General features: G+C 47.4%; 2 protein-coding genes across 6 annotated transcripts; one reads left to right on the plus strand and one right to left on the minus strand.

The window, feature by feature from the left end:
* The first annotated feature begins 464 nt into the window (after positions 1-464).
* On the plus strand, positions 465-17,744 carry CATIP (ciliogenesis associated TTC17 interacting protein). Of its 3 annotated transcripts, XR_012250704.1 has the most exons (11): positions 465-763; positions 10,993-11,101; positions 11,189-11,377; positions 11,479-11,534; positions 12,805-12,891; positions 13,374-13,538; positions 13,621-13,742; positions 14,515-14,591; positions 15,285-15,373; positions 15,907-16,679; positions 17,305-17,744. XR_012250704.1 is itself a non-coding variant. In XM_073647397.1 (10 exons), exons 2-10 carry the CDS (start codon positions 11,002-11,004, stop codon positions 16,120-16,122), a joined length of 1,101 nt encoding a protein of 366 aa, XP_073503498.1. In that variant the 5' UTR covers positions 465-763; positions 10,993-11,001; the 3' UTR covers positions 16,123-16,971. The 3 variants fall into 3 exon arrangements, 2 of the variants coding, with proteins under 2 accessions (XP_073503498.1, XP_073503499.1); XM_073647397.1 differs by lacking the exon at positions 17,305-17,744 and having other exon boundaries at positions 15,907-16,971; XM_073647398.1 differs by lacking the exon at positions 17,305-17,744 and having other exon boundaries at positions 494-731; positions 15,907-16,969.
* A 70-nt stretch (positions 17,745-17,814) lies between these two features.
* On the minus strand, positions 17,815-26,542 carry BCS1L (BCS1 homolog, ubiquinol-cytochrome c reductase complex chaperone). 3 transcript variants are annotated; one of them, XM_073647400.1, is made up of 8 exons: positions 26,432-26,542; positions 24,587-24,958; positions 24,242-24,381; positions 21,581-21,775; positions 21,417-21,480; positions 21,087-21,256; positions 20,385-20,502; positions 17,815-19,281 (listed from the first exon to the last, which is right to left on the minus strand). In XM_073647400.1, exons 2-8 carry the CDS (start codon positions 24,904-24,906, stop codon positions 19,029-19,031), a joined length of 1,260 nt encoding a protein of 419 aa, XP_073503501.1. In that variant the 5' UTR covers positions 24,907-24,958; positions 26,432-26,542; the 3' UTR covers positions 17,815-19,028. The 3 variants fall into 3 exon arrangements, with proteins under 3 accessions (XP_073503501.1, XP_073503500.1, XP_073503502.1); XM_073647399.1 differs by having other exon boundaries at positions 26,407-26,538; XM_073647401.1 differs by lacking the exons at positions 24,242-24,381; positions 26,432-26,542 and having other exon boundaries at positions 24,587-24,716.
* Between the last annotated feature and the right edge of the window lie 59 nt (positions 26,543-26,601).

A 26,601-nucleotide genomic window follows, 5' to 3' on the forward strand; every position in this document is an offset into this window, starting at 1 on the left:
GCAAGAGCATAGTGTTACTAGGGTGATGGTGTTGCTACGGTGATAGTGTTGCTAGGATGATAGTGTTGCTAGGGTGATGGTGTTGCTAGGGTGATAGCCTTGCTAGGGTGATGGTGTTGCTATGGTGATAGTGTTGCTAGGGTGATGGCGGTGGCGGTGGTAGCAGGATGGCGTCGTTGTGGGGCTGCTCCGCAGGATCTGGACTTCTGTTCTCTAGCACACTGTCCTAGTCTTTCTGCAGACTTTCATTGCAGGTTAACCCTTTGCAGTGCATGGAGTGAGATCAGCAGCTAATAGATCCGCAGCTTACTTCCAGCCTCATCATATCCGCTGCCTTGATGTTCACTTCCTGCACGTTATCTGGTGCCGCAGCTCTGCCGCACTGTGAGGACAAATTACCCCACTCTGCGCAAAAGTCTAATCATGGGCAGGAAGGGGTTAAAGCAAGAATGTTTCCATTGCAGTTCTGACTCTCACCATAAGATGGCGGCGCTGCACAGACACTGACAGACCCAGAGCATTGTGGATATGGAGACGGATCTGGTTGCCAAGGAGCGGACGCAGCCGGAGTACAGGAGGCCCCCGCAGCCGGAGTACAGGAGGCCCCCGCAGCCGGAGTACAGGAGGCCCCCGCAGCCGGAGTACAGGAGGCCCCCGCAGCCGGAGTACAGGAGGCCCCCACAGCCGGAGTACAGGAGGCCCCCGCAGCCAGAGCAGAGGACACCGCGGAGGTGAGGCTGTGTGCACACCAGGAGCAGCAGAGGTAAAGCTGCGCCATGTGCAACATATGGAGGAAAGTATGTGCCCCCTGTGCGGCCGCTCATGTTCTCCCCCCATGTCTGTATGGAGCTTGTGCACCATCATGGGGGGCAGATAAGGGTCTTCCCCAAACTGTTCCCACAAAGCTGAAGCTACAATTGTCCTCAATGTCTTGTGTTAAAGATTAAGAATTGCCATCACTGGAGCTGATCCGCCATAGCACTATCCTCCTCCACCATCTGTACAGGGGCACAATGCAGTCAGGGGGTAACATCCTCCTGGAATCACCAAACCTAGACCCCTCCATCAGACGCAGATAGAGAAGTGCGATCCGTCACTGCACAGAACACGTCTCCTCCAGTCCAGTGTTGGCGGCTTTACACCACTCCATCCGACGCTCAGCATTGTGCTTGGTGATGTACGGCTGCATGCAGCTGCTCGGCCATGAAGCTCCCGGCGGGGGCGCAGTGTTTGTGCTGATACCAGAGGAGGTCTGGACTCTGCAGTTATGGGGTAAGCAGAGCGGTGGGGACTTTTCTGCCTTCTGCTCCTCAGCACTCGGCCCCCCACTAATGTTACGGGGTCTCCACTTTGTGGCTGAGTTGCTGCGGTTCCTTCCACTTCTCAGTAATATCACTCACAGGTGATGGGGGAAGAATCAGGAGGAAGAAATGTCATGGACGGACTGTCACCCCGGTGGCTCCTATTACAGGACCGTGCTGTATCAGGGAGCTCCGCACCACCGGCCGCTCTGTCACATGGTAGTAAAGGCGGCATGTCGGGGGGGGTGGATGTTATACACCGGGGGGGCGAGGGGCTGGATGTTATACATCGGGGGTGAGGGGCCAGATGTTATACACTGGGGGGCGAGGGGCTGGATGTTATACACCGGGGGTGAGGGGACAGATGTTATACACTGGGGGGTGAAGGGACAGATGTTATACACTGGGGGGTGAGGGGACAGATGTTATACACTGGGGGGTGAGGGGACAGATGTTATACACTGGGGGGTGAGGGGACAGATGTTATACACAGGGGGGTGAGGGGACAGATGTTATACACAAGGGGGTGAGGGGAAAGATGTTATACACCGGAGGGTTAGGGGCCAGATGTTATACACTGGGGGCGAGGGGACAGATGTTATACACCGGGGGGGTTAGGGGCCGGATGTTATACACCAGGGGATAATAATGGGGCCGGAGGTTATACACTGGGGGGCGAGGGGACAGATGTTATACACCGGGGGGCAAGGGGACAGATGTTATACACTGGGTGGTGAGGGGACAGATGTTATACACCGGGGGGGGGGGGTGAGGGGACAGACGTTATACACTGGGGGGTGAAGGGACAGATGTTATACACTGGGGGGTGAAGGGACAGATGTTATACACTGGGGGGTGAAGGGACAGATGTTATACACTGGGTGGTGAGGGGACAGATGTTATACACTGGGGGGTGAAGGGACAGATGTTATATACCGGGGGGGTGAGGGGACAGATGTTATATACCGGGGGGGTGAGGGGACAGATGTTATACACCGGGGGGTGAGGGGACAGATGTTATATACCGGGGGGGTGAGAGGACAGATGTTATACACTGGGGGGTGAAGGGACAGATGTTATACACTGGGGGGTGAAGGGACAGATGTTATACACTGGGTGGTGAGGGGACAGATGTTATACACCGGGGGGGTAGGGGCCGGATGTTATACACCAGGGGATAATAATGGGGCCGGAGGTTATACACTGGGGGGCGAGGGGACAGATGTTATACACCGGGGGGCGAGGGGACAGATGTTATACACTGGGTGGTGAGGGGACAGATGTTATACACCGGGGGGGGGGGTGAGGGGACAGACGTTATACACTGGGGGTGAAGGGACAGATGTTATACACTGGGGGGTGAAGGGACAGATGTTATATACCGGAGGGGTGAGGGGACAGATGTTATACACTGGGTGGTGAGGGGACAGATGTTATACACCGGGGGGGTGAGGGGACAGATGTTATACACTGGGGGGTGAAGGGACAGATGTTATATACCGGGGTGGTGAAGGGACAGATGTTATACACCGGGGGGTGAGGGGACAGATGTTATACACCGGGGGGGGTGAGGGGACAGATGTTATACACCGGGGGGGTGAGGGGACAGATGTTATACACTGGGGGGTGAAGGGACAGATGTTATACACTGGGTGGTGAGGGGACGGATGTTATGCACCAGGGGATAATAATGGGGCCGGAGGTTATACACTGGGGGGCGAGGGGACAGATGTTATACACCGGGGGGCGAGGGGACAGATGTTATACACTGGGTGGTGAGGGGACAGATGTTATACACCGGGGGGGGTGAGGGGACAGACGTTATACACTGGGGGTGAAGGGACAGATGTTATACACTGGGGGGTGAAGGGACAGATGTTATACACTGGGTGGTGAGGGGACAGATGTTGTACACCGGGGGGGTGAGGGGACAGATGTTATACACTGGGGGGTGAAGGGACAGATGTTATATACCGGGGGGGTGAGGGGACAGATGTTATATACCGGGGGGTGAGAGGACAGATGTTATACACTGGGGGGGTGAAGGGACAGATGTTATACACTGGGTGGTGAGGGGACAGATGTTATATACCGGGGTGGGGTGAGGGGACAGATGTTATACACTGGGTGGTGAGGGGACAGATGTTATATACCGGGGGGTGAGAGGACAGATGTTATACACTGGGGGGGTGAAGGGACAGATGTTATACACCGGGGGGGTGAGGGGACAGATGTTATACACTGGGGGGTGAAGGGACAGATGTTATATACCGGGGGGGGTGAGGGGACAGATGTTATACACTGGGTGGTGAGGGGACAGATGTTATACACCGGAGGGTTAGGGGCCGGATGTTATACACTGGGGGCGAGGGGACAGATGTTATACACCGGGGGGTTAGGGGCCGGATGTTATACACTGGGGGCGAGGGGAAAGATGTTATACACCGGAGGGTTAGGGGCCGGATGTTATACACTGGGGGTGAGGGGACAGATGTTATACACCGGGGGGTTAGGGGCCGGATGTTATACACCAGGGGATAATAATGGGGCCGGAGGTTATACAGTGGGGGGCAAGGGGACAGATGTTATACACCGGGGGGCGAGGGGACAGATGTTATACATTGGGGGGCGAGGGAACAGATGTTATACATTGGGGGGCGAGGGGACAGATGTTATACACTGGGAGTGAGGGGACATGTACACTGGGGGTGAGGGGACAGATGTTATTCATCGGGGGGGCGAAGGGACAGATGTTATACACTGGAGGGCGAAGGGACAGATGTTATACACTGGAGGGGTGAGGGGCCGGATGTTACACACTGGGTGGTGAGGGTGTTAAAAGGCTCGGATGCCGCACACAGCACGCAGAGAGTATGGCAGAGGTTTAATTCAAGATTTGGTTTCTCCACGCAGGGAGTGTAAATTTAAGTAACACAACAATAAAACAGTAAAATCGGACAATAAACGATTGTGGTTTAACTATAACACGGAAAGGATGAACAATTCGGCACAGTCCCAAAAGTTCAGGCTGAATAAGAGAAGGTAGATTACTGGAGGCTTGCACTTATCTGTCCTTTAGCGATAACTACGTCCGTCTTCAGACACTCACTCCGGAGGGTGTCCGTCTTCTGGCGGCAGTGGGCGGTCTCGGGTCTCACCCACTGGGCCCCCAGTCCTTTTGACCACACGACAGCGGTCACGACTCCTTTAAGAGCCGCAGCAAGCTCCTCCGGCGTACAACAAACTGCGTTAGGATCACTAATCCGTAGGTCACCGTCAGATGTCTGGAAAACTGTGGTGATGCAGGTAACTAACGATCACTTTCTGTAGGCCCTGTTCAGACCGCACGCCCCTTGTTTTGCGGTAAGCTGTGTCACCCGTTCATCCGTCACCGCAGACAGGTCAGCACGTCTCTATTTCACCGAGGACAGAGCAGCACGTCTCTCTCTCGTTGTCGGCAGGTCAGACTGTTTCTCCCCAACTGCCGGTCTGCTCTCCACAACCAACTGTCTCTTTCGCGCGAGCCCAGACACCTCATTTCCTCTCTTCCGTCCCTCTCCTCTCTCCCCTAGCACTGTCCAGGAAGTCCCCCGTGCACTCTTAATCCCATCCCCTGGCAACACTGGGCAGGACCCTGGCAGTTCCGGCGCCGGAGCTCCGCACCTGTCCCTAGGCAAGTCTTCCTTTTTACACTCCCGCTCCCTTTGAGCTCGCCATTCCACGGGCAAGAGTTTTTTCACCAGGCGCTCACACTCTCTGACCTCTTGGATGATACGTTGCCAGATGAACTGATCCTGATTGTAGCGGATAGGCGGCACACCAGCCGTGGATCATTCGGACCGGCTTAACGCAGTTGGAGCGCAGGGTACTTGAGAGTCGCTGGGGTTCCCAACTTCGCCCGGCCCAGACTGACGGAGCGGTGGGCCCTTCTCTCTCGTGTGGGAAGCTGTGGGCGATGTGAGACTGGGGATCGCAGCCACTATCATCTCTTCCAGGCGTTTCATGGTGCCTATGTTCCTTAAACTTCTGCTGCACCAACCTCCGAAGAGTCTGCAACCGGTGCCGATGCTCCCGGACCCAGGTAGATGGGCCCGTCCGGGGCCAGTCCTCCACGGGATCTAGTTCGAGCTCGGTGATCTCCCTACCCTTTTGTCCGAACAGCAGGGTGTAGGGGGTGAATCCTGTGGCACTATGTACCCGGTTATTATAGACCCACACCAGCTCGGCCACAAACTCCGGCCATCGTACCTTCCAATATTCTTCCAAGGTTCGAAGCATCTGGATCAAAGTTCTGTTGAAGCGTTCACAGGACCCATTCCCTTGCGGATGGTAAGGGGTGGTCCTAGACTTCTCGATCTTGTATAGCCGGTGCAGCTCCTCCATCACCCGTCCTTGGAAACAAGCTCATTGATCGGAGTGAATTCTCTTCGGACAGCCATAGACCCTGATGAAGTCCCGACAAATAGCCTGGGCAGCAGATTCAGCTGTCTTATCCCTGGTCGGAGTTACCACCGCAAATTTCGTGAAGTGGTCGGTCATGACCAGGCAATGTCCATACCCGAGATGCGCCGGCCCGATGGTCAGGTAGTCGATCATCAACACCTCTAAGGGCGCAGCCATCAAAATGGTCTGGACGGGGGCCCGCTGCTCTGGGGTTTTCACCAACTCACAACTCCGGCACTTCTGGCAGACGTTCTCCACTGCAACTCTTAGCTGGGGGTGGTACACCAGTCTGCAGCCACTGGAAGGTCTTCTCGGGTCCAAAGTGTGCTCCCCACTCGTGTGCTTCCTTGGCCAGTGTCCCGATCACACTCTGGAACCACTACTTGCCATGTGGGGCCGAACTCCCGTACCACCTGGACCCGTCTGTACAACAAGCCGTCCTGCAGGCTCAGTCTCTCCCACTGCCGCAGCATCTTCAGCCCCTCTGGCGTCAGGGTCCCCCTTTCTTCACGGTTAGGGACTTGTTTCAAAGCCACCCACTGTCGCAACCGCGCAATCTCTCCATCCATTTGCTGTATCCGTACCCACTTGTCCCTGGGCCGCCCCAACACGTGTCCTTCTTTCACTTCCCCGATCTGTCCCGGCGTAGCGGACAACGGGCTGCCAACCCTCCGGAAGCTGGGCACCTCTTCGGCCTCCAGTTCTTCGTCTCGGTCACGGTCGGGGTCCTCATGGGTCACCCTGAAGAGGGCATCAGCATGCGTGTTTTCAGCCCTAGGCCGGTAGGTGATCTTATATCGGTACCGAGCCATGCGAGCCACCCATCGTTGTTCCAGGGCTCCCAACTTCACGTTCTCCAGATGAGCCGACGGGTTGTTGTCTGTCTTCACCAGCACTTCAGACCCCGACAAGTACTCCGCAAACTTTTCTGTCATTGCCCACACTAGGGCCAACAACTCCAGTTTAAAGGAGCTGTAATTGTCTGGGTTCTTCTCCGAGTCTCGGAGGGAGCGACTCGCATATGCTATCACCCGCTCTCTCCCCTCCTGCTACTGCGACAGCACGGCCCCTAGACCAAGGAGACTTCCATCGGTGTGAAGAACGAAGGGCTGAGAAAAGTCCGCGTAGGCCAGTATGGGAGCTTCCATCAGGGCCATCTTCAAGGCCCTGAAGGCCTCCTGTTCTCTTCCCAATTTCACTGTTCGATTTTTCGAGCCCGCAGGTATCCCTTGAAGGAGCTCCAGTAGCGGATTAGCGATGCGCGTGAAATTTTTCACGAATCTGCAGTAATACCCTGCGAGTCCTAGGAAGGCCCGCACGTCCTTTACAGTCTTCGGGGTGTGCCACTCTTCTCGCATTTCTTGGATCTCCCGCCGCATCTCTCGGGCCTATTCTGGTTCGGCCGTGGGCGACGGGGGCACTGCATTGCCCCGCACCATCCCTGCCAGGCTCACTACCCCTATCTCCTGTTCCCTCACGCGGGCCTCTGCCCCGCCTCCAGAAATGTCATACGCGGGTTGGTGCGCAAGCGCTCTCGCAAGGCCTGTCTTAGCTGCGCATCTCTGAGGCTACAAACTGGTCCCGAAGTACTAGGTCCGGGGGCCCCACTCCCACGTCTTCTAGGTTCGTTTTCCTAGTGATGTAAGTGTACGCACTCTGTAGGGCGTTGACATATTGGGTCACAGTCTCCCCCTCCCTTTGTGCCTGTTGGAACAGTCGCATCCTTAACTCTGCCACATTAGTAGGGTCCCCATGCATTTCTTCTAGGATCCGTACCACCTTTTCCACTGTATTTTGGTCAGTGGGGGAACGAAACATTACTGACATTACTAGCTTCTCCTTCTAAAGCCAGCAAAGCTATCTCTGCTTGCATATCGGGGGTCATTGGGTGCATCCGTAACATGCTCTTAACCCGTTCTACCCAATCCCACAGCATCATGTTGTCTCCGGTAAACTTTGGGAGATTATTCAACATGGCGCCCAGGGGCAGGCTAGCTGTAGGGGCTCTTGCGCTGGCCTGTTCTGCCATGCCTGCAACTGCGTCTGGGGACGACATCCTGCCGACTACGCCAAATGTTACAAGGCTCGGATGCCGCACACAGCACGCAGAGAGTATGGCAGAGGTTTAATTCAAGATTTGGTTTCTCCACGCAGGGAGTGTAAATTTAAGTAACACAACAATAAAACAGTAAAATCGGGCAATAAACGATTGTGGTTTAACTATAACACGGAAAGGATGAACAATACGGCTCAGTCCCAAAAGTTCAGGCTGAATAAGAGAAGGTTGATTACTGGAGGCTTACACTTATCTGTCCTTTAGCGATAACTACGTCCGTCTTCAGACACTCACTCCGGAGGGTGTCCGTCTTCTGGCGGCAGTGGGCGGTCTCGGGTCTCACCCACTGGGCCCCCAGTCCTTTTGACCACACGACAGCGGTCACAATTCCTTTAAGAGCCGCAGCAAGCTCCTCCGACGTACAACAAACTGCGTTAGGATCACTAATCCCGGGTGCGTCCTCACCCGTAGGTCACCGTCAGATGTCTGGAAAACTGTGGTGATGCAGGTAACTGAACGATCACTTTCTGTAGGCCCGGTACAGACCGCACGCCCCTTGTTTTGCGGCAAGCTGTGTCACCCGTTCATCCGTCACCGCAGACAGGTCAGCACGTCTCTATTTCACCGAGGACAGGGCAGCACGTCTCTATTTCACCGAGGACAGGGCAGCACGTCTCTCTCTCGTTGTCGGCAGGTCAGACTGTTTCACCCCAACTGCCGGTCTGCTCTCCACAACCAACTGTCTCTTTCGCGCGAGCCCAGACACCTGACTTCCTCTCTTCCGTCCCTCTCCTCTGTCCCCCAGCACTGTCCAGGAAGTCCCCCGTGCACTCTTAATCCCGTTCCCTGGCAACACTGGGCAGGACCCTGGCAGTTCCGGCGCCGGAGCTCCGCACCTGTCCCTAGGCAAGTCTTCCTTCTTACACTGGGACAGATGTTATACACTGGGGGTGAGGGGACAGATGTTATACACTGGGGGTGAGGGGACAGATGTTATACACTGGTTGGTGAGGGGACAGATGTTATACACCGGGGGGTGAAGGGACAGATATTATACACCAGGGGGGTGAGAGGACAGATGTTATACACAGGGGGGGTGAAGGGACATATGTTATACACTGGGGGGTGAGGGGACAGATGTTATACACTGGGGGGTGAGGGGACAGATGTTATACACCGGGGGGTGAGGGGACAGATGTTATACACCGGGGGGTGAGGGGACAGATGTTATACACTGGGGGGTGAAGGGACAGATGTTATACACTGGGGGGTGAAGGGACAGATGTTATACACTGGGGGGTGAAGGGACAGATGTTATACACCGGAGGGTGAAGGGACAGATGTTATACACTGGGAGGGTGAGGGGCCGGATGTTATACACCGGGGGGTGAGGGGACAGATGTTATACACCGGGGGGTGAGGGGACAGATGTTATACACCGGGGGGTTAGGGGCCGGATGTTATACACCAGGGAATAATAATGGGGCTGGATGTTATACACTGGGGGGGGCGAGGGGCCAGATGTTATACACCGGGGGATTAGGGGCCGGATGTTATACACCAGGGGATAATAATGGGGCGGGATGTTATACACTGGGGGGTGAGGGGCCAAATGTTATACACTAGGGGGTGAGGGGACAGATGTTATACATTGGGGGGTGAGGGGCCGGATGTTATACACCGGGTGATAATAATGGGGCCAGATGTTATACACTGGGGGGTGAGGGGAAAGATGTTATACACTGGGGGCGAGGAGCCAGATGTTATACACTACGGGGTGAGGGGACAGATGTTATACACTGGGGGGTGAAGGGACAGATGTTATACACTGGGAGGGTGAGGGGACAGATGTTATACACCGGGGGGTGAGGGGACAGATGTTATTCACTGGGAGGGTGAGGGGACAGATGTTATTCACTGGGAGGGTGAGGGGACAGATGTTATACACCGGGGGGTGAGGGGACAGATGTTATACACTGGGGGGTGAGGGGACAGATGTTATTCGCCGGGGGGTTAGGGGCCGGATGTTATACACCAGGGGATAATAATGGGGCCGGATGTTATACACTGGGGGGGGTGAGGGGACAGATGTTATACACTGGGGGGTGAGGGGACAGATGTTATACATTGGGGGGGGGGTGAGGGGCCGGATGTTATGCACCAGGGGATAATATTGGGGCCGGATATTATACATTGGGGGGTGAGGGGACAGATGTTATACACTGTGGGGTGAGGGGAAAGATGTTATACATTGGGGGGTGAGGGGCCGGATGTTATACACCGGGGGATAATAATGGGGCCGGATGTTATACACTGGGGGGTGAGGGGAAAGATGTTATACATTGGGGGGTGAGGGGCCGGATGTTATACATTGGGGGGTGAGGGGCCGGATGTTATACACCGGGGGATAATAATGGGGCCAGATGTTTTACTCTTAAGGAGAATTTCCCATAATGATCACAGTCAGCGTGGCACCATACACAGTACTGGTCAGAGTTCCCCTATAAGCAGTGTCATCATTTTCTCCTCTTGCCCCGTATACAGTATTAGGGTAGTTTCACACGACCCGATGTCTCCACATTTGTTAAAACCGGTCTGATTATTCTGACCAGACTGATCAGAGCGTCATCAGTTTTTCTCAGACGTGGAAAGAGAAAAATAAGCGTCTCCACCGTCTCCATTCTGTCAGATGACATCCGAATGCCGTCCGATTCTTTTCACGGCCCCGTACATTTGCATCGCTGATTTTGATCCAACACTCTTATCAAAATTGGACAGATCTTCGATTTTTCTCCACGACCCTCTTGGTCCGAGTAAAATGTTGGTCATGTACACAACCCCATAGAATATCATAGGTACGAGTGCTACGAGTGAGAACCATGGAGGGCACTCGTATGAGAAAAATCGGTGGTGTGATCGCGCCCCAAGTCAGAGCTTCCACGACAGCCACGGTTCACACGTCTGCTCTGGTGTCAGCAGAGATTATCCCGTTACCCCTCCAGTATAAGAGACGACTGCTGTTTTCACTACTGGGGGCTCGTGTTGTCTCTTTTTATAGGAGACCCCCAGATATTGTAAGGAGGGAGAGGTGTGACGCCGTACCTCCCTAGTCCATACTTATCTATCAGATGGCACGCCGTCAGGCCGCAGACCCTTCTATGTTCCTATGTAAGTGGTGCCGTTATCTCTCAGGTCTCACCCATGATGGCGTCCGGCGGCAGCACAACCAAGGTAGAGATTTCTGAGCCTCTGAAGCCTCTGCGTGCGAATGCGGAGGCCGTGGAGTTCATGTCCAGCGTGGGTGAGTGCATCCTGAGATCCCCCCAGCTGTCACCGGACTACAACTCCCAACATGCCCCATAGATTGATGGTATGTATGTTTCTCCAGGGCTGGATGAGCTGCGCCTCTGTCTGTTTTCCGAGTCTTTACAGTCCTCGGCTGAGCTCGGCTCCTTCTCCGTCAGTGTCCAGTCCACTTACTACGAGCAGGACGGACGGGAGGATGAGAAGTGTTTCCTCGTCCACATCAGCAGCCACAACTCAGTGGACGACGTTCCCTGCGGAAGCTCCATCACCGGTAAGTGCAGAACACACGCACATATTGATCCACAAGGCCGAGTTATCGTATATATTTGCACATTTCTTCCCGTAGATTTATGACTTTTTTTATTTTTGCAGCTTATATCTCTCTACAGCTGGAAACGCTGGAGCAGCAGCAGCACGAGTTTATCAAGGTACCGCACCATCAATAATGCATTATTGGGACCAAAAATAAGATCACAACCCAGCGAAACACATTCATTATCGATCGCGTAATAATGGAAACCATAAGTGTGAACAGAGCCTTAACGCCTTCTCATCCTGATCTGTAGTTTTCACATTGATTCCCTTAAGTGGCAGAGATGTAAATGTTCAGTGCTGGAGTGGAGTTGAGCCGGCACCATGAAGAGCAGCTGTAACGTCCGGCTGCAGTGACCAGGATCACAGATAACTTCTATCTATTCTATAAATTCTGTAGTTTAATACCAAAGTATTAAATACAGTAAAACGTTTAAAAAAAAAAAGTTTTTAAAAATATGAAAAAAAAGTTCAATTTACCCCCTTTTTGCCCCATTAAAAATAAAACAATAAAAAAAATATTTGGTATCGCTGCGTTCGTAAAAGTCTGATATATCAAAATATTAAATAAATTTATCCGGTAACCTATGTAACGAAAAAAAATCAAAACACCAGAATTACATTTTTGGGCCTAAACAACATTGCAATAAGAGGCATCCAAATGGTATCAATAAAAACGTCAGCTCAAAAAATAAGCCGTCACCCAGATCCTGAGAAATGAAAATCATACGGGTCTCGGCGATAAAAGCTAATTACAAATTTGCACATTTTTTTTCACCACTTAAATAAAAAAAATATATATATATACATGTTTGGTATCTGCGAACTGGAACTGAGCTGGGGAATCATATTACCAGGTCAGTTTTACCATATAATGAACAAGTAAAATAAAGAAAACCCATAAAAAAAAATTGTGGAATTGCACTTTTTTTTTTTGCAATTTCACCGCACTTGGAATGTCTTTACCGTTTTCCAGTACACGATATGGTAGAATGAATGGTGTCATTCAAAAGTACAACTCGTCCTGCAAAAAAATAAGCCCTCGTACGGCCATGTTGACGGAAAAATAAAAAAACTTATGGCTTTTGGAAGAGGGGGAGGAAAAAAAATAGAAAACAGAAAATCGCCCAGTGGGTGAAGGAATTAAAAAGCCAAAAAAAAAGTGAAATTTTGGTATTTTTTTTCTACCTCTGCCTCTTTTGTAGCCTCTTTTGTGAATGCAAAAAGTGAGGAACAAATAAAAGGAGTGTGGCTGCAAAGTTGGTTTGCTGTCTGTAGATGCATAGACCCGCATAAGAGCTGTATACACAAAACGATAGATTTTTTATGACTCTATACCGCCATCGTCCAGTGCTCCCAATAGACCGTTTTCTCTCCATTTTTCAGCTGACAGGACATTCACTGGATAAGAAAACTGACATGAAGAGACGCGGTGACCAGATGGTGATCAGCAGAGTCATCACCGAGGGTCAGGTGAGTGCGGAGGAGTCGCCCCCTCACTATGTGCACCCCTATAGGGGCCATTCCTTTATAGGTTAGGATATATTCACATGATATGGGTAATTTATAGTTTTGACACATTTTTTACTTTTTGATTTTCATACGCTGCAAAAAAATGTTAATATTCTGTGGGAAAAATTACGGCAACGGAATCCGAAAACTATTGTTTCCCCTAGAAATACTTTCAAAAAGGGGATGTCAGTACAGCAAACTTATATAACGGAAGAGTCACCCCTATCACGACCCCTTAGTCAAATATAGCTTTGGGCATCATCCATTATATCCTGGGTTTTTTAGGACAACAGCATCCAGTAATCGTTAGGTTTAGGCCAGGTACATGCGGATGCAACATCATCAATGCCTGTCACCCTCCAGATACAGAAGTGAGCAACACCGGACAACCCCTTTAACAACCCTTTGGTACAATAATAAGAGCTTTAAGCTTCCCTCCGCAGCAAGCCCGCCAGGAATCAAAGTCCTACAATTTGAGTTCGCTGACTGGGTTCATCTCAGAGGCCTCGAACCTGCTGATCATGCGGCTTCTTGCAAGGAGGAAAACCCCAAAAATCCTGGATTTTCTGACCTTGGATGCGGAGATGAACCTGTGCGTCTCGTCCTATGTAAGTTGTGTGACACAAGCTGTAACTGTCTCATTGTCCTGCGGAGCTTTATAGCGTACCGTATGTGGTTTGTGTTTTACAGCGAGAGCTCGGCTCCCGTCCTCAGATCATCGGGAAAAACTCCGTAGAAGTTTATGGCATAGAGCGATCGATTCACTCAGACGATCTGCCCATCACCTGGCAGTGCTGCTTCCTACCCGACGGGTAACAGATATCGGATCAATTGTATTATTTATTTTTTATTTCTGTAAGGGCTTGTTCAGACGAGTGTGTATTCGGTCTGTGCGCTGTTAGTGTGTGCCACAAACCGCGTACGGACCCATTATACGTGACAGTACACATGGACGATCATAGAAAAAACTGCAGCAAGCACTACTCCTAGTCCACAATGCAGACTGGCACACGGAGCTGCACACAGAGCCAGTCATGTCTGCAATATGTGGATGTGACTGGTGCGTTTTCCAACACCCGTCCTAAGACCCCATTCACACGTCCGTGTTTCTCAGAAAAGCAGCTAAACTTTTTACGATCCTTCACACTCTCAATCCATTTCAAGATAGATGGGTCCAAGTAACAACTAGAGCAAGGGATGAGACGCATGCAAAACTTTATAATTTTTATAAAAGTTTTCAAGTTATCCTTTATAATCTATAGGCATGTACAGATGTCCATTTGTTGATCCGGTCACAAACTCCCACTCACACAACGCACAATTTTCAGGGCGCGCTCCGTCACCCGCAGCTTTCTCATTACTCTGTTTTCTCATTCTTTTTTTTTTATATTCACTTGTCGATGAATAATAATTCTGTATTTATTCGTCTGTATTATTATGCGTCCGGTGATGGTAGCTGAACCCGGCTCTTGGCTGGTGCTAGTTGTATTATTGAGTACATACTGTATATCCCACCTCGCTGGTGCTGATTTTATTAGTGTCCCATGTCGCCATCAGTTCATTCTTACCTTTACTTGGTTACAGACATATGACGAGTCGCATCCAGGTCGGATCTCCTGTTACCCTGAGAATCACACAGATGCCGGTCCTCTCAGAGCCAGGTATTAAGAGATCTTCACGGCCGGAAAGTCAGCGAGTTAATCCTTTTATCAAGAGATGTGCGAACCTTAGGGGATGTGCACACGTTATGTATTTGGTGCAGAAATTTCTGCATCTCTAGGCCAGAAGACGCATCGTAAAATATGCTCGTTTTTGATGCTTTTTTCCCCACTTATTATTATGGGTGAAATCTGCAGCAAAAGAATTTAAGTCTGCTCCAAATCTGCACGTCAAAAATAAGCAACGTATGCATTAGACTTCAGGATTCTCATTCATTTTTGCTGGCACCATGAAACCCTTTCAGGTTGTGTGACAACACTACGCGGAAAAAAAACGTGCCAGAAACGCAATGTGTGCACACAGCCTAAAGGAACCTTTGCCTGATACAAAAGTGGCTGCACTAAACAGCAAAGTATCAGGTCTGGGTTATGAATTTGTACAGGCTACAAATGACAGAAGTAAACGGCATACGACAGACCCCCATTGACTATTATGGGGTCTATTGGGTTTCTGTTATGGGGTCTATCATTTTCCTGACGAAGGCGGTAACGCAGATGTGAACAGCGCCTTAATTTTACTGCCACCTAAGTCATCTGAACTGTGCCTTGTGGCTTTAAAGTTAGGCAAAGTTGTAATATTTTGACTCCGCCACTTTGTAGAAAACAACGACTTGATGCTCTCAAATCTGTTCGCAGACGAAGAAGATCCCAAACCAGTGTTTGTAAAGAAGCCCCTAATCTGGGAGGAGGACGCTCAGCTGTACTCGCAGTTCCTGGAGAGAAAGGTGCGCAGACGTGGGACTGCTGAGGGACGTTCCCATCTCAGCCATTCGAGGCTTACATGGAAATACCTAGAATCCGCTGAGTAGATTGTCCTAGGACAAACGTTGTTTCCGTAACTCCTGTTCACTTCTTTAGTAATTGTGGTAAACTCCACCATTTTCATAATCCTAGCGGTCACATGTAGATTAAAATGAGAATACCCCCTTTAACTGCCGGAGAACTACAAAGCTCAGCATGCAATGTAAGCCAGAAACTGGCCACAGAGAGCTGAGATTTGTAGGTTTTTTTGTCACGTTAGTTTTTTTTTTTTTTGCATGGATGACTGTATGATTTTGGGCTGCGAACTTTACCAGATGGAGGCTAAAAGTGCCTCCTTTTCAGCCTCCATCTGTACGCTGTGCGGCTGCTTACTGTTACCTGCACTTCCCTGTACAGAGGGGCCACCGCAAGAAAACATGCAATATATTGTTTCTGTAATGTTTCCTCATGGTGGACCACTGCCCCATTCCTCCAGCATTGCTTGTACTTTCCACAGGAAGAACTAATGTCCGATCACGAGACGTACCTGCGACGACATCCAGAGATGAAGACTCTCCTTGGGGACTTCATGCAGTTCTTACTCCTCAGGAAGCCGGAGGACGTTGTTACTTTTGCAGCAGAGTATTTTGGGCCGTTCTCCTCGGCACAGGAGCGCGGCGAAACTTTCCAATCCTCCACAATCTCTAGTCCATTTCAAGAAGGGTCCAAGTAATAACCGGTGCTAGGAATGTGACGCACGCAAACGTTTCCAAGGTTATATTTGTAAAACTTTATCATATATAAAATACAGTGAGATTTCTGGCTCAGAGTTCAATTAAAGGGATTTTGCTGCATATATAAAATATAATTTCACAAATGGCACCAAAAACATCCAGAGAAGCCCAAACTTTTTCTGTTGGTGTAAATGTGATTTTGATTGTGTCTCAGGAGGGCGTCAGATGTTTGCAGCCCTACTGCTTACAGCATTAATACTTGCCATAAAGGAAGTACCGTACTAATGATCAATAAAAACGTTACTATGTGATCTGTCATCGTGCGCAGTTTTCTCACCAGATCGTCCGTTTCTCCTCCTCTTCGTCTTGTCGCTATATAATGTCTGAATGAAAGCAGCGACGGAGACAGGATTTTTCGTAGAGAAGCACAGACCCTGCTGTGTCCTCCAATTAATCTTAACATTGAATCCTATGGCAGCGAGACGTCCAGACTGACCTTCATCTGCTGCAGACCTACAGCTGCCAGCGCGGTTAATGCCGCTCTCATGGCTCACAGGTACGTGTAGTTTTGCAAGAGCTGTAGGTTGGGGTTCTCCAATTTACAGCAAGGACCTGAGGCCAGCTTTAATTTCACAATATAACTTGCCAACTTTGGGCCAGAGAGGTTAATTCCCAAAAAATAAAAGTGATCCCTCATCCGTTGGATAGGATCACCGAGGGTCTGACCACTTGGACCAACAGCGAACCCAAGAATGGGGCAGAGGCACATTCTCCATCTTCCTTCGACTTATTATCTATGTATTTATCAAGTGGTCATTTCCAGCAGTCCCATAAGCAGTGAATGGAGCAGAAATCGGGAAAGCCCACCTTCTCTCTATCCAGATCCCCCCCTGCCCTTGGCATCACTGGGGGTCTCAGTGGTCAGGCCATTTATCCAATCGTTTCTCAGATTTCATGTTTTTTTTTGCGACACATGAACATAATGTAAAGTGGTAAATTACAAAAAAACACACAAAACTTTTCATGAATTTCCTTTTCCAAAATTCTAATCCCTCTGCTTTTTAAAGACAGGCAGTTATACTATATACGTAGTAAAAAAAAAAAAAAAAAAATTGTGGCATATTTATGCATATACTTTATATCGCTATTGATTTCTAAACATCCTTTTATTTTTTTTTTAGGATTTCGGACACCTTATAACCCTTGCTAGTAAATAGTGGCATAGTGGCCTGCAAGGGAAAACAATATACAGACCCCAGTAATAAAAAAAAAAAAAAAAAAAAGGAAGAGGGGCCCAAAATAATGGAGGAATGTGACGATATGATTTTTCAACTGCAGCGAAATGCTTTCTTCTCCCAAAAAAACAGCTCCACCCCTGTGCACAGGCTGCTTATGGTATTGCAGGTCCATTCACTTTAATGGGGCCCAAGTTGCAAAATGGTGGTGGTTTTGGAAGAGTTTCTCTAATCATAGACACTCTCGAGAGATGGGAATGGCAGGATTTAGAAGTACCGGCCGTATTAAACCTTGGTGGGTTTTGGTAAGGCAAGTGTGAATATTATTTTTTTTTCAACATATTGGGCATTTAAAATAAAAAAATTAGTTCTGGACGAGTCTTTAAGTCTTTTGTGATTAGAGGGGGGGTGGGGGAGAAGAGGACGTGGATGGGAAATAAAACATTCAGGATCCAGTTAATAATAAATGCACTTTTATTATCTGACGAGGCGACGATACACGTCTATAAATAAAACCTCATTATGAGGCAGCCATGGTTCCTTCTGGAACAGAACGCTCCTTTCCGGACCCCGCAGCCCCCGAAGGGCCGCGCTCATAGTCTGGAGGTCATTAATTACTGATGGAGGCTGCAGGTTACTATCTGCTAAAATGGATCATCCAAATATATATTTTTCCGATTATAACCGCATTATTCCGATGTTTCTTTCTCCATCCGATCGGCTGCGGGATGGAAGAGAATTCTGGGTTGTTCACCTTACTTATACTGAGCCTTAAAAGGGGTAAACCCATCTCCAAGATCCTATCCCAATATATAATAATATTAGCAAATACCTCCAATTAGAAATGTAGTCTAGTTCTTCTGATAAGCTGTGTCACTTACCCCATGTGCAGGGCACTGCAGTAGCTTCGTATCTATGGTTACGAGAACTGTCACTATATGAGTGGTTGTAACTATGGATACCTAAGCTTCTGCAATGCCCTGCACATGGGGGTGACATAGCTTATCAGAAGAACTATAGTACATTTTCCACCCCAAAAAATAGCATCACCCCTTTTCTACAGGTTTTACTACAGCTCAGCTCTATTAAGCTGAATGGGGATGAGCTGCAATGCCTTAGACAACCTGTAGCCAGGGGTGGTGCTGTAGGTCAAAGAAAGCAGCCATGTTTTTGTAATCGTTGACAACCCCTTTAATAATGCATTGGCCCTAAGGATGGTGTAATAAACACAACTGCGCTCTGCCTGGACCATTTAAAGGGGAAGTGTATTCAGCAGAGCGGTCAGCAGTCACCCTTCTTGATGTCCACATGTAGGAATACCTGAACCATCATAAAATAAAAGAAACAACTTTCTTATAGGCTTCGTGTATGAATTCCTCTCCATTTTCAAGATTTCTGCTTGCTGTCAGCAAACCAGAGTTGACCCCTAGAGCCGTCCCGATGACGTCCACGTGCAGCGTCTTGTACGCTGTTCTACATGGTCCAGGATAGGACTGAAGCTAAACCCCTGGGTGGAAGCAGTAGTGTTTCCGTTCACTTACAGCAAGCAATGATTTTGAAAATGGCAACACAGTGTATTTGAAGAGAGGCGAAAACTCCCAATTAACAACGTCTGATTCTATTTCGCCAAAACTGGACAATCCTTGGTAAAACGTGTCCCTGGAGGTCCGTTACACAGTCAGGGAGGGAATGTTCTTGACGGCGGCCCGGGGGTCATTTTTGTGCATCATAAAATGACCTTGCACTTGGGCGGCACTGATCTGCTCCAAGGCTCGAAGGGCCGAGTCCGCGAACTCCTCAGCAGCAGAACCGGGCTGATCCGGGTAAAACCTCTGGAACATCTGGGCGAGCTGCCACCGGGTGCAGTGTCCGATAAACTGCTTGACATCCACCCGGCCTGGTCGGATCAGCGCTGGGTCCAGCCTGCAGAGACAGAAAAGCGTCAGGTCCCACGCACGACTCAAATCCAGGCATTTTATACAATTTAACAGGACCGATGGTGCACGACCTGGGATCATTGCAAATGGACCGATGGGGATCAATGAAGCGGCACCTGGAGCAGTGGGAAATATATTTAAAGGGAACAGTCAGCAATATTTTGATTAGGGAACCAGATGTACTTCATCCGCTGACCAAGGAAGAGCAGCGAATGTGCAAGAATTAAAATTGTTGCACGCTGATTCCATCCGAAACTTCCTCTGCTTCACTTCCCAAAAAAGTTGCCTTTAATTAAGTTCCCTTACTGCTCTGTGCTTTGTTAAAGTGCCCCCCACCCCCACACTAAACAGATTTGGTCCATTGATGGAGCAGCATGCAACGAGACTCAATCTGCAGCCTCCATGTAGCAACTCTGCACTTGCGCCACTTTCCCTTGTCATGAGCCAGGTTTGCTGCACATTTAGAAAAATAGTGAGAAAGTGGACAATCCCTTTAAAATTCCAGAATATTCCCTTTAAGGGGGTAGCTAATTACTTCTGCATGGGTGAAAATCTCCTTGCTGGGACCCGCACCGATCACCAGAGCGGAGCACATGCTCCTCCGCGGCTGCATTCATTCTCTATGGCGGAGAGCAGCGCTCGGTGCAGTGAACCAGTACCAAAAAAGAACTAGATTTCCTAGAAGGCACATCCGTGAAGGTTTTGTATGTTGATGCCTTCCAAGTGGTAGCAGAACTCTGAATGCAGCTCTGCAAGTGATTACATGTATAAAACAATGTAGCACAAGGTCAGTAAAAGACAAGAAAAAAAAAAGCAAAAGGATCTGCAAATGCAGATGATTAAGTGCACTGAACCGACTGATACATTGTAACTAACTATCAGAGAGAGGCGTATGCTCATGCATTTTAGTCTTATGGATTTTCCAGACTGCATACAATAGTAACAAACCCTCAGCTGTGAGAAATGTTAGGCTGGAATAAACGATCAGCCTCTAAGTATGTTCCTATTCGCTGGCAGCAAGCAGAGATTTTACAAATGGTGTGTTTAGAAACCACAACAAAGTATATGAGGGACATTTCACTATCACACCTGTCAATGTGATTAGTTGTCATAAACACGATGCGAGCCTCAGTGGAAGCGACGCCGTCCAGAGCGTTCAACAGACCGCTGAACGTCAACCGGCCGAAGCCCTGATAGGCGGCGGGATCTGAAAGAGAAGAGATACGGAAATAATCTGCAGCCCCCGACGTAGGAAAAACGGACAGTGCATGAGGAACAGTCAGGAACGTATCTAGCAGCCAGCTTACTGACTGTCACCAAAAACAGCTAGCAGAACTGTGATTACAGCTCCAGGACTAGTACACAGTGACTGCACCAGCAGAATAGGGAGTGCAGCTCTGGAGTATAATACAGGATGTAACTCAGGATCAGTAATGTAATGTATGTACACAGTGACTGCACAAGCAGAATAGTGAGTGCAGCTCTGGAGTATAATACAGGAGGTAACTCAGGATCAGTAATGTGTGTACACAGTGACTGCACCAGCAGAATAGTGAGTGCAGCTCTGAAGTATAATACAGGATATAACTCAGGATCAGTGGTATGTACACAGTGACTGCACCAGCAGAATAGTGAGTGCAGCTCTGAAGTATAATACAGGATGTAACTCAGGGTCAGTAATGTAATATATGTACACAGTGACTGTGCCATTTGCACACATTATGTAATGTGTTGTTATATGACACAGGAGAATGTAGGTAACAATATGATATACAAGTCCTGGACACTTACTCTGCTTGGCCAGATCTCGACTAACAAAAGCAGCGTCCACGTCCTCTAGCAGGATGATGCTCTGCTGCGGAGCGACGCTCAGCAGGTGATTGAGGCGATCGTCTGAGAGGCTGTTGTCGCTCAGGCTCATTAGACAGATGCTATACTCCAGCTCCCCGGCTAGAGCTGTGCTGAAAGAACATAGAGACAGCGGCGTCCATGACACAATGTAACCAGGGAGCAAAACAGAGAACTTTCCAAACGTCATCCCCTGAAATAACGACCCCCTGTCCTGCGGTCACCAGTACGTCACATCCATAATCCCAACCTATTAGTCACAATTGTACTTACATAAAACTGCTCTTCCCACATCCAGGCGGCCCATACAGGAGATATCCGCGTCTGTACGGGATCCCTGAGATTTATAGTAAGGTGATAGGAAAACATGACAATAGAATTTCCCAGATTCACTGACACAATGTGATCTCCCCAATCTCGGAGTATCGGGTACTCGCCTCGGTCGCTGTACCACTTGGGATTGTCGATAAATCCTTTCACATCCTGAACAATCTTATCAGAAATCCCTTCTTCTAGCACCACAGAGGTCAGGGGGCGTCTGCGCCTTGGGAAACCAAATGGTCGCCATTCAGCACCCAGAGCCGTGTACATGATCGTCTTCCCCTCCTGCTGACGAAGAGCAAGTTCTCTAGCTACAAAATAAAATTACAAGGACAGAAGTAAACCCGTATTCTACACGAGGCTGTAATATTCTTATACTAGTACAAGCAGTTTCTGGTAGTGAAATCTTTAATCACGTAGGGGGCAGTATTATAGTAGTTATATTCTTGTACATAGGGGCAGTATTATAGTAGTTATATTCTTGTACATAGGGGCAGTATTATAGTAGTTATATTCTTGTATATAGGGGGCAGTATTATAGTAGTTATATTCTTGTACATAGGGACCATTATTATAGTAGTTATATTCTTGTACATAGGGGCAGTATTATAGTAGTTATATTCTTGTACATAGGAGCAGTATTATAGTAGTTATATTCTTGTACATAGGGGCAGTATTATAGTAGTTATATTCTTGTACATAGGAGCAGTATTATAGTAGTTATATTCTTGTACATAGGGGCAGTATTATAGTAGTTATATTCTTGTATATAGGGGGCAGTATTATAGTAGTTATATTCTTGTACATAGGGACCATTATTATAGTAGTTATATTCTTGTACATGGGAGCAGTATTATAGTAGTTATATTCTTGTATATAGGGGACAGTATTATAGTAGTTATATTCTTGTACATAGTGTGCAGTATTATAGTAGTCATATTCTTGTACATAGGGGGCAGTATTATAGTAGTCATATTCTTGTACATAGGGGACAGTATTATAGTAGTCATATTCTTGTACATAGTGTGCAGTATTATAGTAGTCATATTCTTGTACATGGGAGCAGTATTATAGTAGTTATATTCTTGTACATAGGGGACAGTATTATAGTAGTTATATTCTTGTACATAGTGTGCAGTATTATAGTAGTCATATTCTTGTACATAGGAGCAGTATTATAGTAGTCATATTCTTGTACATAGTGTGCAGTATTATAGTAGTCATATTCTTGTACATAGGGGACAGTATTATAGTAGTCATATTCTTGTACATAGGGGGCAGTATTATAGTAGTTATATTCTTGTACATAGTGTGCAGTATTATAGTAGTCATATTCTTGTACATAGGAGCAGTATTATAGTAGTCATATTCTTGTACATAGTGTGCAGTATTATAGTAGTCATATTCTTGTACATAGGGGACAGTATTATAGTAGTCATATTCTTGTACATAGGGGGCAGTATTATAGTAGTCATATTCTTGTACATAGGGGGCAGTATTATAGTAGTCATATTCTTGTACATAGGGGGCAGTATTATAGTAGTTATATTCTTGTACATAGGGACCATTATTATAGTAGTTATATTCTTGTACATGGGAGCAGTATTATAGTAGTTATATTCTTGTACATAGGGGACAGTATTATAGTAGTTATATTCTGGTACATAGGAGCAGTATTATAGTAGTCATATTCTTGTACATAGTGTGCAGTATTATAGTAGTCATATTCTTGTACATAGGGGGCAGTATTATAGTAGTCATTCTTGTACATAGGGGGCAGTATTATAGTAGTCATATTCTTGTACATAGGGGGCAGTATTATAGTAGTCATATTCTTGTACATAGGGGGCAGTATTATAGTAGTCATATTCTTGTACATAGGGGGCAGTATTATAGTAGTCATATTCTTGTACATAGGGGGCAGTATTATAGTAGTCATATTCTTGTACATAGGGGGCAGTATTATAGTAGTCATATTCTTGTACATAGTGTGCAGTATTATAGTAGTCATATTCTTGTACATAGGGGGCAGTATTATAGTAGTCATATTCTTGTACATAGGGGGCAGTATTATAGTAGTTATATTCTTGTACATAGGAGCAGTATTATAGTAGTTATATTCTTGTACATAGAGGCAGTATTATAGTAGTTATATTCTTGTACATAGGGGGCAGTATTATAGTAGTTATATTCTTGTACATAGGGGACAGTATTATAGTAGTTATATTCTTGTACATAGTGTGCAGTATTATAGTAGTCATATTCTTGTACATAGGAGCAGTATTATAGTAGTTATATTCTTGTACATAGGGGGCAGTATTATAGTAGTTATATTCTTGTACATAGGAGCAGTATTATAGTAGTTATATTCTTGTACATAGGGGGCAGTATTATAGTAGTTATATTCTTGTACATAGGAGCAGTATTATAGTAGTTATATTCTTGTACATAGGAGCAGTATTATAGTAGTTATATTCTTGTACATAGTGTGCAGTATTATAGTAGTCATATTCTTGTACATAGGAGCAGTATTATAGTAGTTATATTCTTGTACATAGGGGGCAGTATTATAGTAGTTATATTCTTGTACATAGGAGCAGTATTATAGTAGTTATATTCTTGTACATAGGAGCAGTATTATAGTAGTTATATTCTTGTACATAGGAGCAGTATTATAGTAGTTATATTCTTGTATATAGCAGCAGTATTCTAGTAGTTCTATGCTTGTACATAGGTATCATAGCTTTATTATATCAGACTCCTTTTTTTTTTTATACCTTCTTGTAGTATATTGAAGAAAATGTCCCTATTGGTCCCTATTGCAGTAAAGGTAACAGACTCCCAGGGGGTGCCTGTGTGTAAGTCAATCATCTGTTTCTCACGATTTCTCTCTATGCGAATCCACTTATTTCGGTACCTTAAGATAAAGACATATTGAGACATTTTAGAATTCCTGTCTGGACATGTTGCAGCAGTTGATTAATCATTTTTTGAGTATTTATAGATTTTTAGCCTTTTCTGTCTCATTAGCACTTTATTCGCTTCCTCTGGACATATTGGTTGACAATAACTACAGCCGCCATTACATTATCTTCATAATAAACCTGTCAGGTGGCACCTACCAAATGAAGTGATTTCCAGGACTGGGCACAAAGTCAAATTTAGTGCTGACCCGGCCGCTCTCGTGCTGCAGATACGACGTTTCCACGCTCAGGTGTTGCGTGCGTTTTGCGTGATGAGAGATCCAGCTCAGCAGCCAATGGTAGCTCTTATCTTTACTGGGGACCTCCAGCGTGATCATGTAATGCCTCCTGAAGGCCACCATTCCTAGCTGGGCACCTTTACGAGCTAATGCCAAAGCTGTGCCCACACCAACCAGACCGAACCCAGCACCAAAGTAAGGGTTATCCTTCAGCGCCGCCAGGAAATCTGATAGCGGCATTGTGACAGGTGACGAAGCTGATGGGAGTTACAATTCTCTTCTCTGCTTCATTCTGTCAAGATAACGGGAGAAAAGGGTCAGCATTACAGTAGGAGAAAAAAATAAACTTCCTGATATAGTCTCTACCAAGTTCTGCATTAGTCAAGACCCCAGTGTCATTGGGTCCACGGTGCTTCTTTGTCAAATGATCGTGGCAAGTGACTTAATATCGGCTGGCAGACGGACGTCACATAAGATCTCGTCAATAGCGAACCAAGTGCACTGAGATTTTGGAAAAATACAGGACATGTGGGGTATCTAGAGAAACAGAAGAATTGGAATGAAGAATTTCACATCTTTTATTTTCTAAAATGTAAGCCAACCCCTTTAAAAACTCACTTTCTCACTTTAAAGTGGATTTCTACAGTAGACTTAATATATGTGCCGTATTTTAATGAAATCATTTCATCCAGAATACGCCGAAAATACACCACAAAGGAAGGGCACCCACTCAGGATCCTGCATCGCCAGCAGCGGTTGTCAGCTGACACCGGACTGCAACAGCCCGAATCAGAGTTAGCTCCCATCCCGGCAGTGTAACCCCAGAAATGCTGCGGTCAATTGCTGCTGCGGCATCTAAGGGGTTTGATAGAGGGAGAAGGATCGGTCGGTCGTGCCCCTGAGATTGGGCAGTGGGGTGCTGATGGCTTGCCAGGTCAGTAGGGACTGAATGTGGCCCCTGAGTTTGCCATGGACATTAGCCCATCAGGCCCGGCAGTGGGGTAACACATTGCACTCTACAAGTACGTAAACCACCTCATAAACAAGACTAATCTAAACTGCAAAAAGAGTAAAAATGTCTAAAAAATGCTTCATTATAGGACCCAAAAAAAAGAATAGTAAAAACAAGTACTTATAACAAGTGCTATAAATTACACCACATGGCGAACGCTGTACGGCTGCGTGCACACAGGGCGCATTTCATGCAGATTTTCTGCACATTTTTCATCCAGGACAGCAATGTGGAAAGGATGTTACAACTGTCTAGGTAGAATCTGCTGCATCCTGCAATGCAGATGGTAGATAACCCTCATGACCACAGGTATAATAAAAAAGTCTAAAAACACTGAGAGAATAGCAGTTTATATTCATCACGTCACCTGCAAAAAAAAAAAAAAAAAAAATCAAAATGCCATATAGACCCCAAACTGGTAGCGGGAAAACAGATGAACACAGTATCTCAAATAAACAGTCGCTCATCTGGCTCCAAAAAAAGAAAAAAAATGTTATAGACTTAAAAAAATACTTAATTCATGAAAGAAGCTAAATAAAAAAATATATATATATGTATAAAAAAAAAAGTCCCCCAAAAAGTCATTTTACATCCTTAATGGGTTAAAATAAACTAATTGCCATGGAAACAGCGCTGTAAATGTTACAAATAGCAACAATTTGTATCTAATTAAAGTGCAGTCCCCAGAAAACATGGCTGCGCCCCTCCAGCCTAGTACATGACTTCACCTCTCTCTGGCCAGTGCGGCATCACCTGTGTCCGGGGAGAGGCCGGATCCCGCCTGCAGAGGTCACAGCTCCGTCTCTGCTCCAGCGTGACGTGTCCACCGCTTCCTGCTCGGTGCGTTCCACGCCTCTTTTGAATTTTTCATCTGCGTTCCACGCCTCTCTAAGATGATTTCGCCCTAATCCAATGGTATGCGT

This window comes from Phyllobates terribilis, unplaced genomic scaffold (assembly GCF_046119375.1).
Source record: "Phyllobates terribilis strain yellow unplaced genomic scaffold, ASM4611937v1 Scaffold_9__5_contigs__length_417890890, whole genome shotgun sequence".
Taxonomy (NCBI): Eukaryota; Metazoa; Chordata; class Amphibia; order Anura; family Dendrobatidae; genus Phyllobates; species Phyllobates terribilis.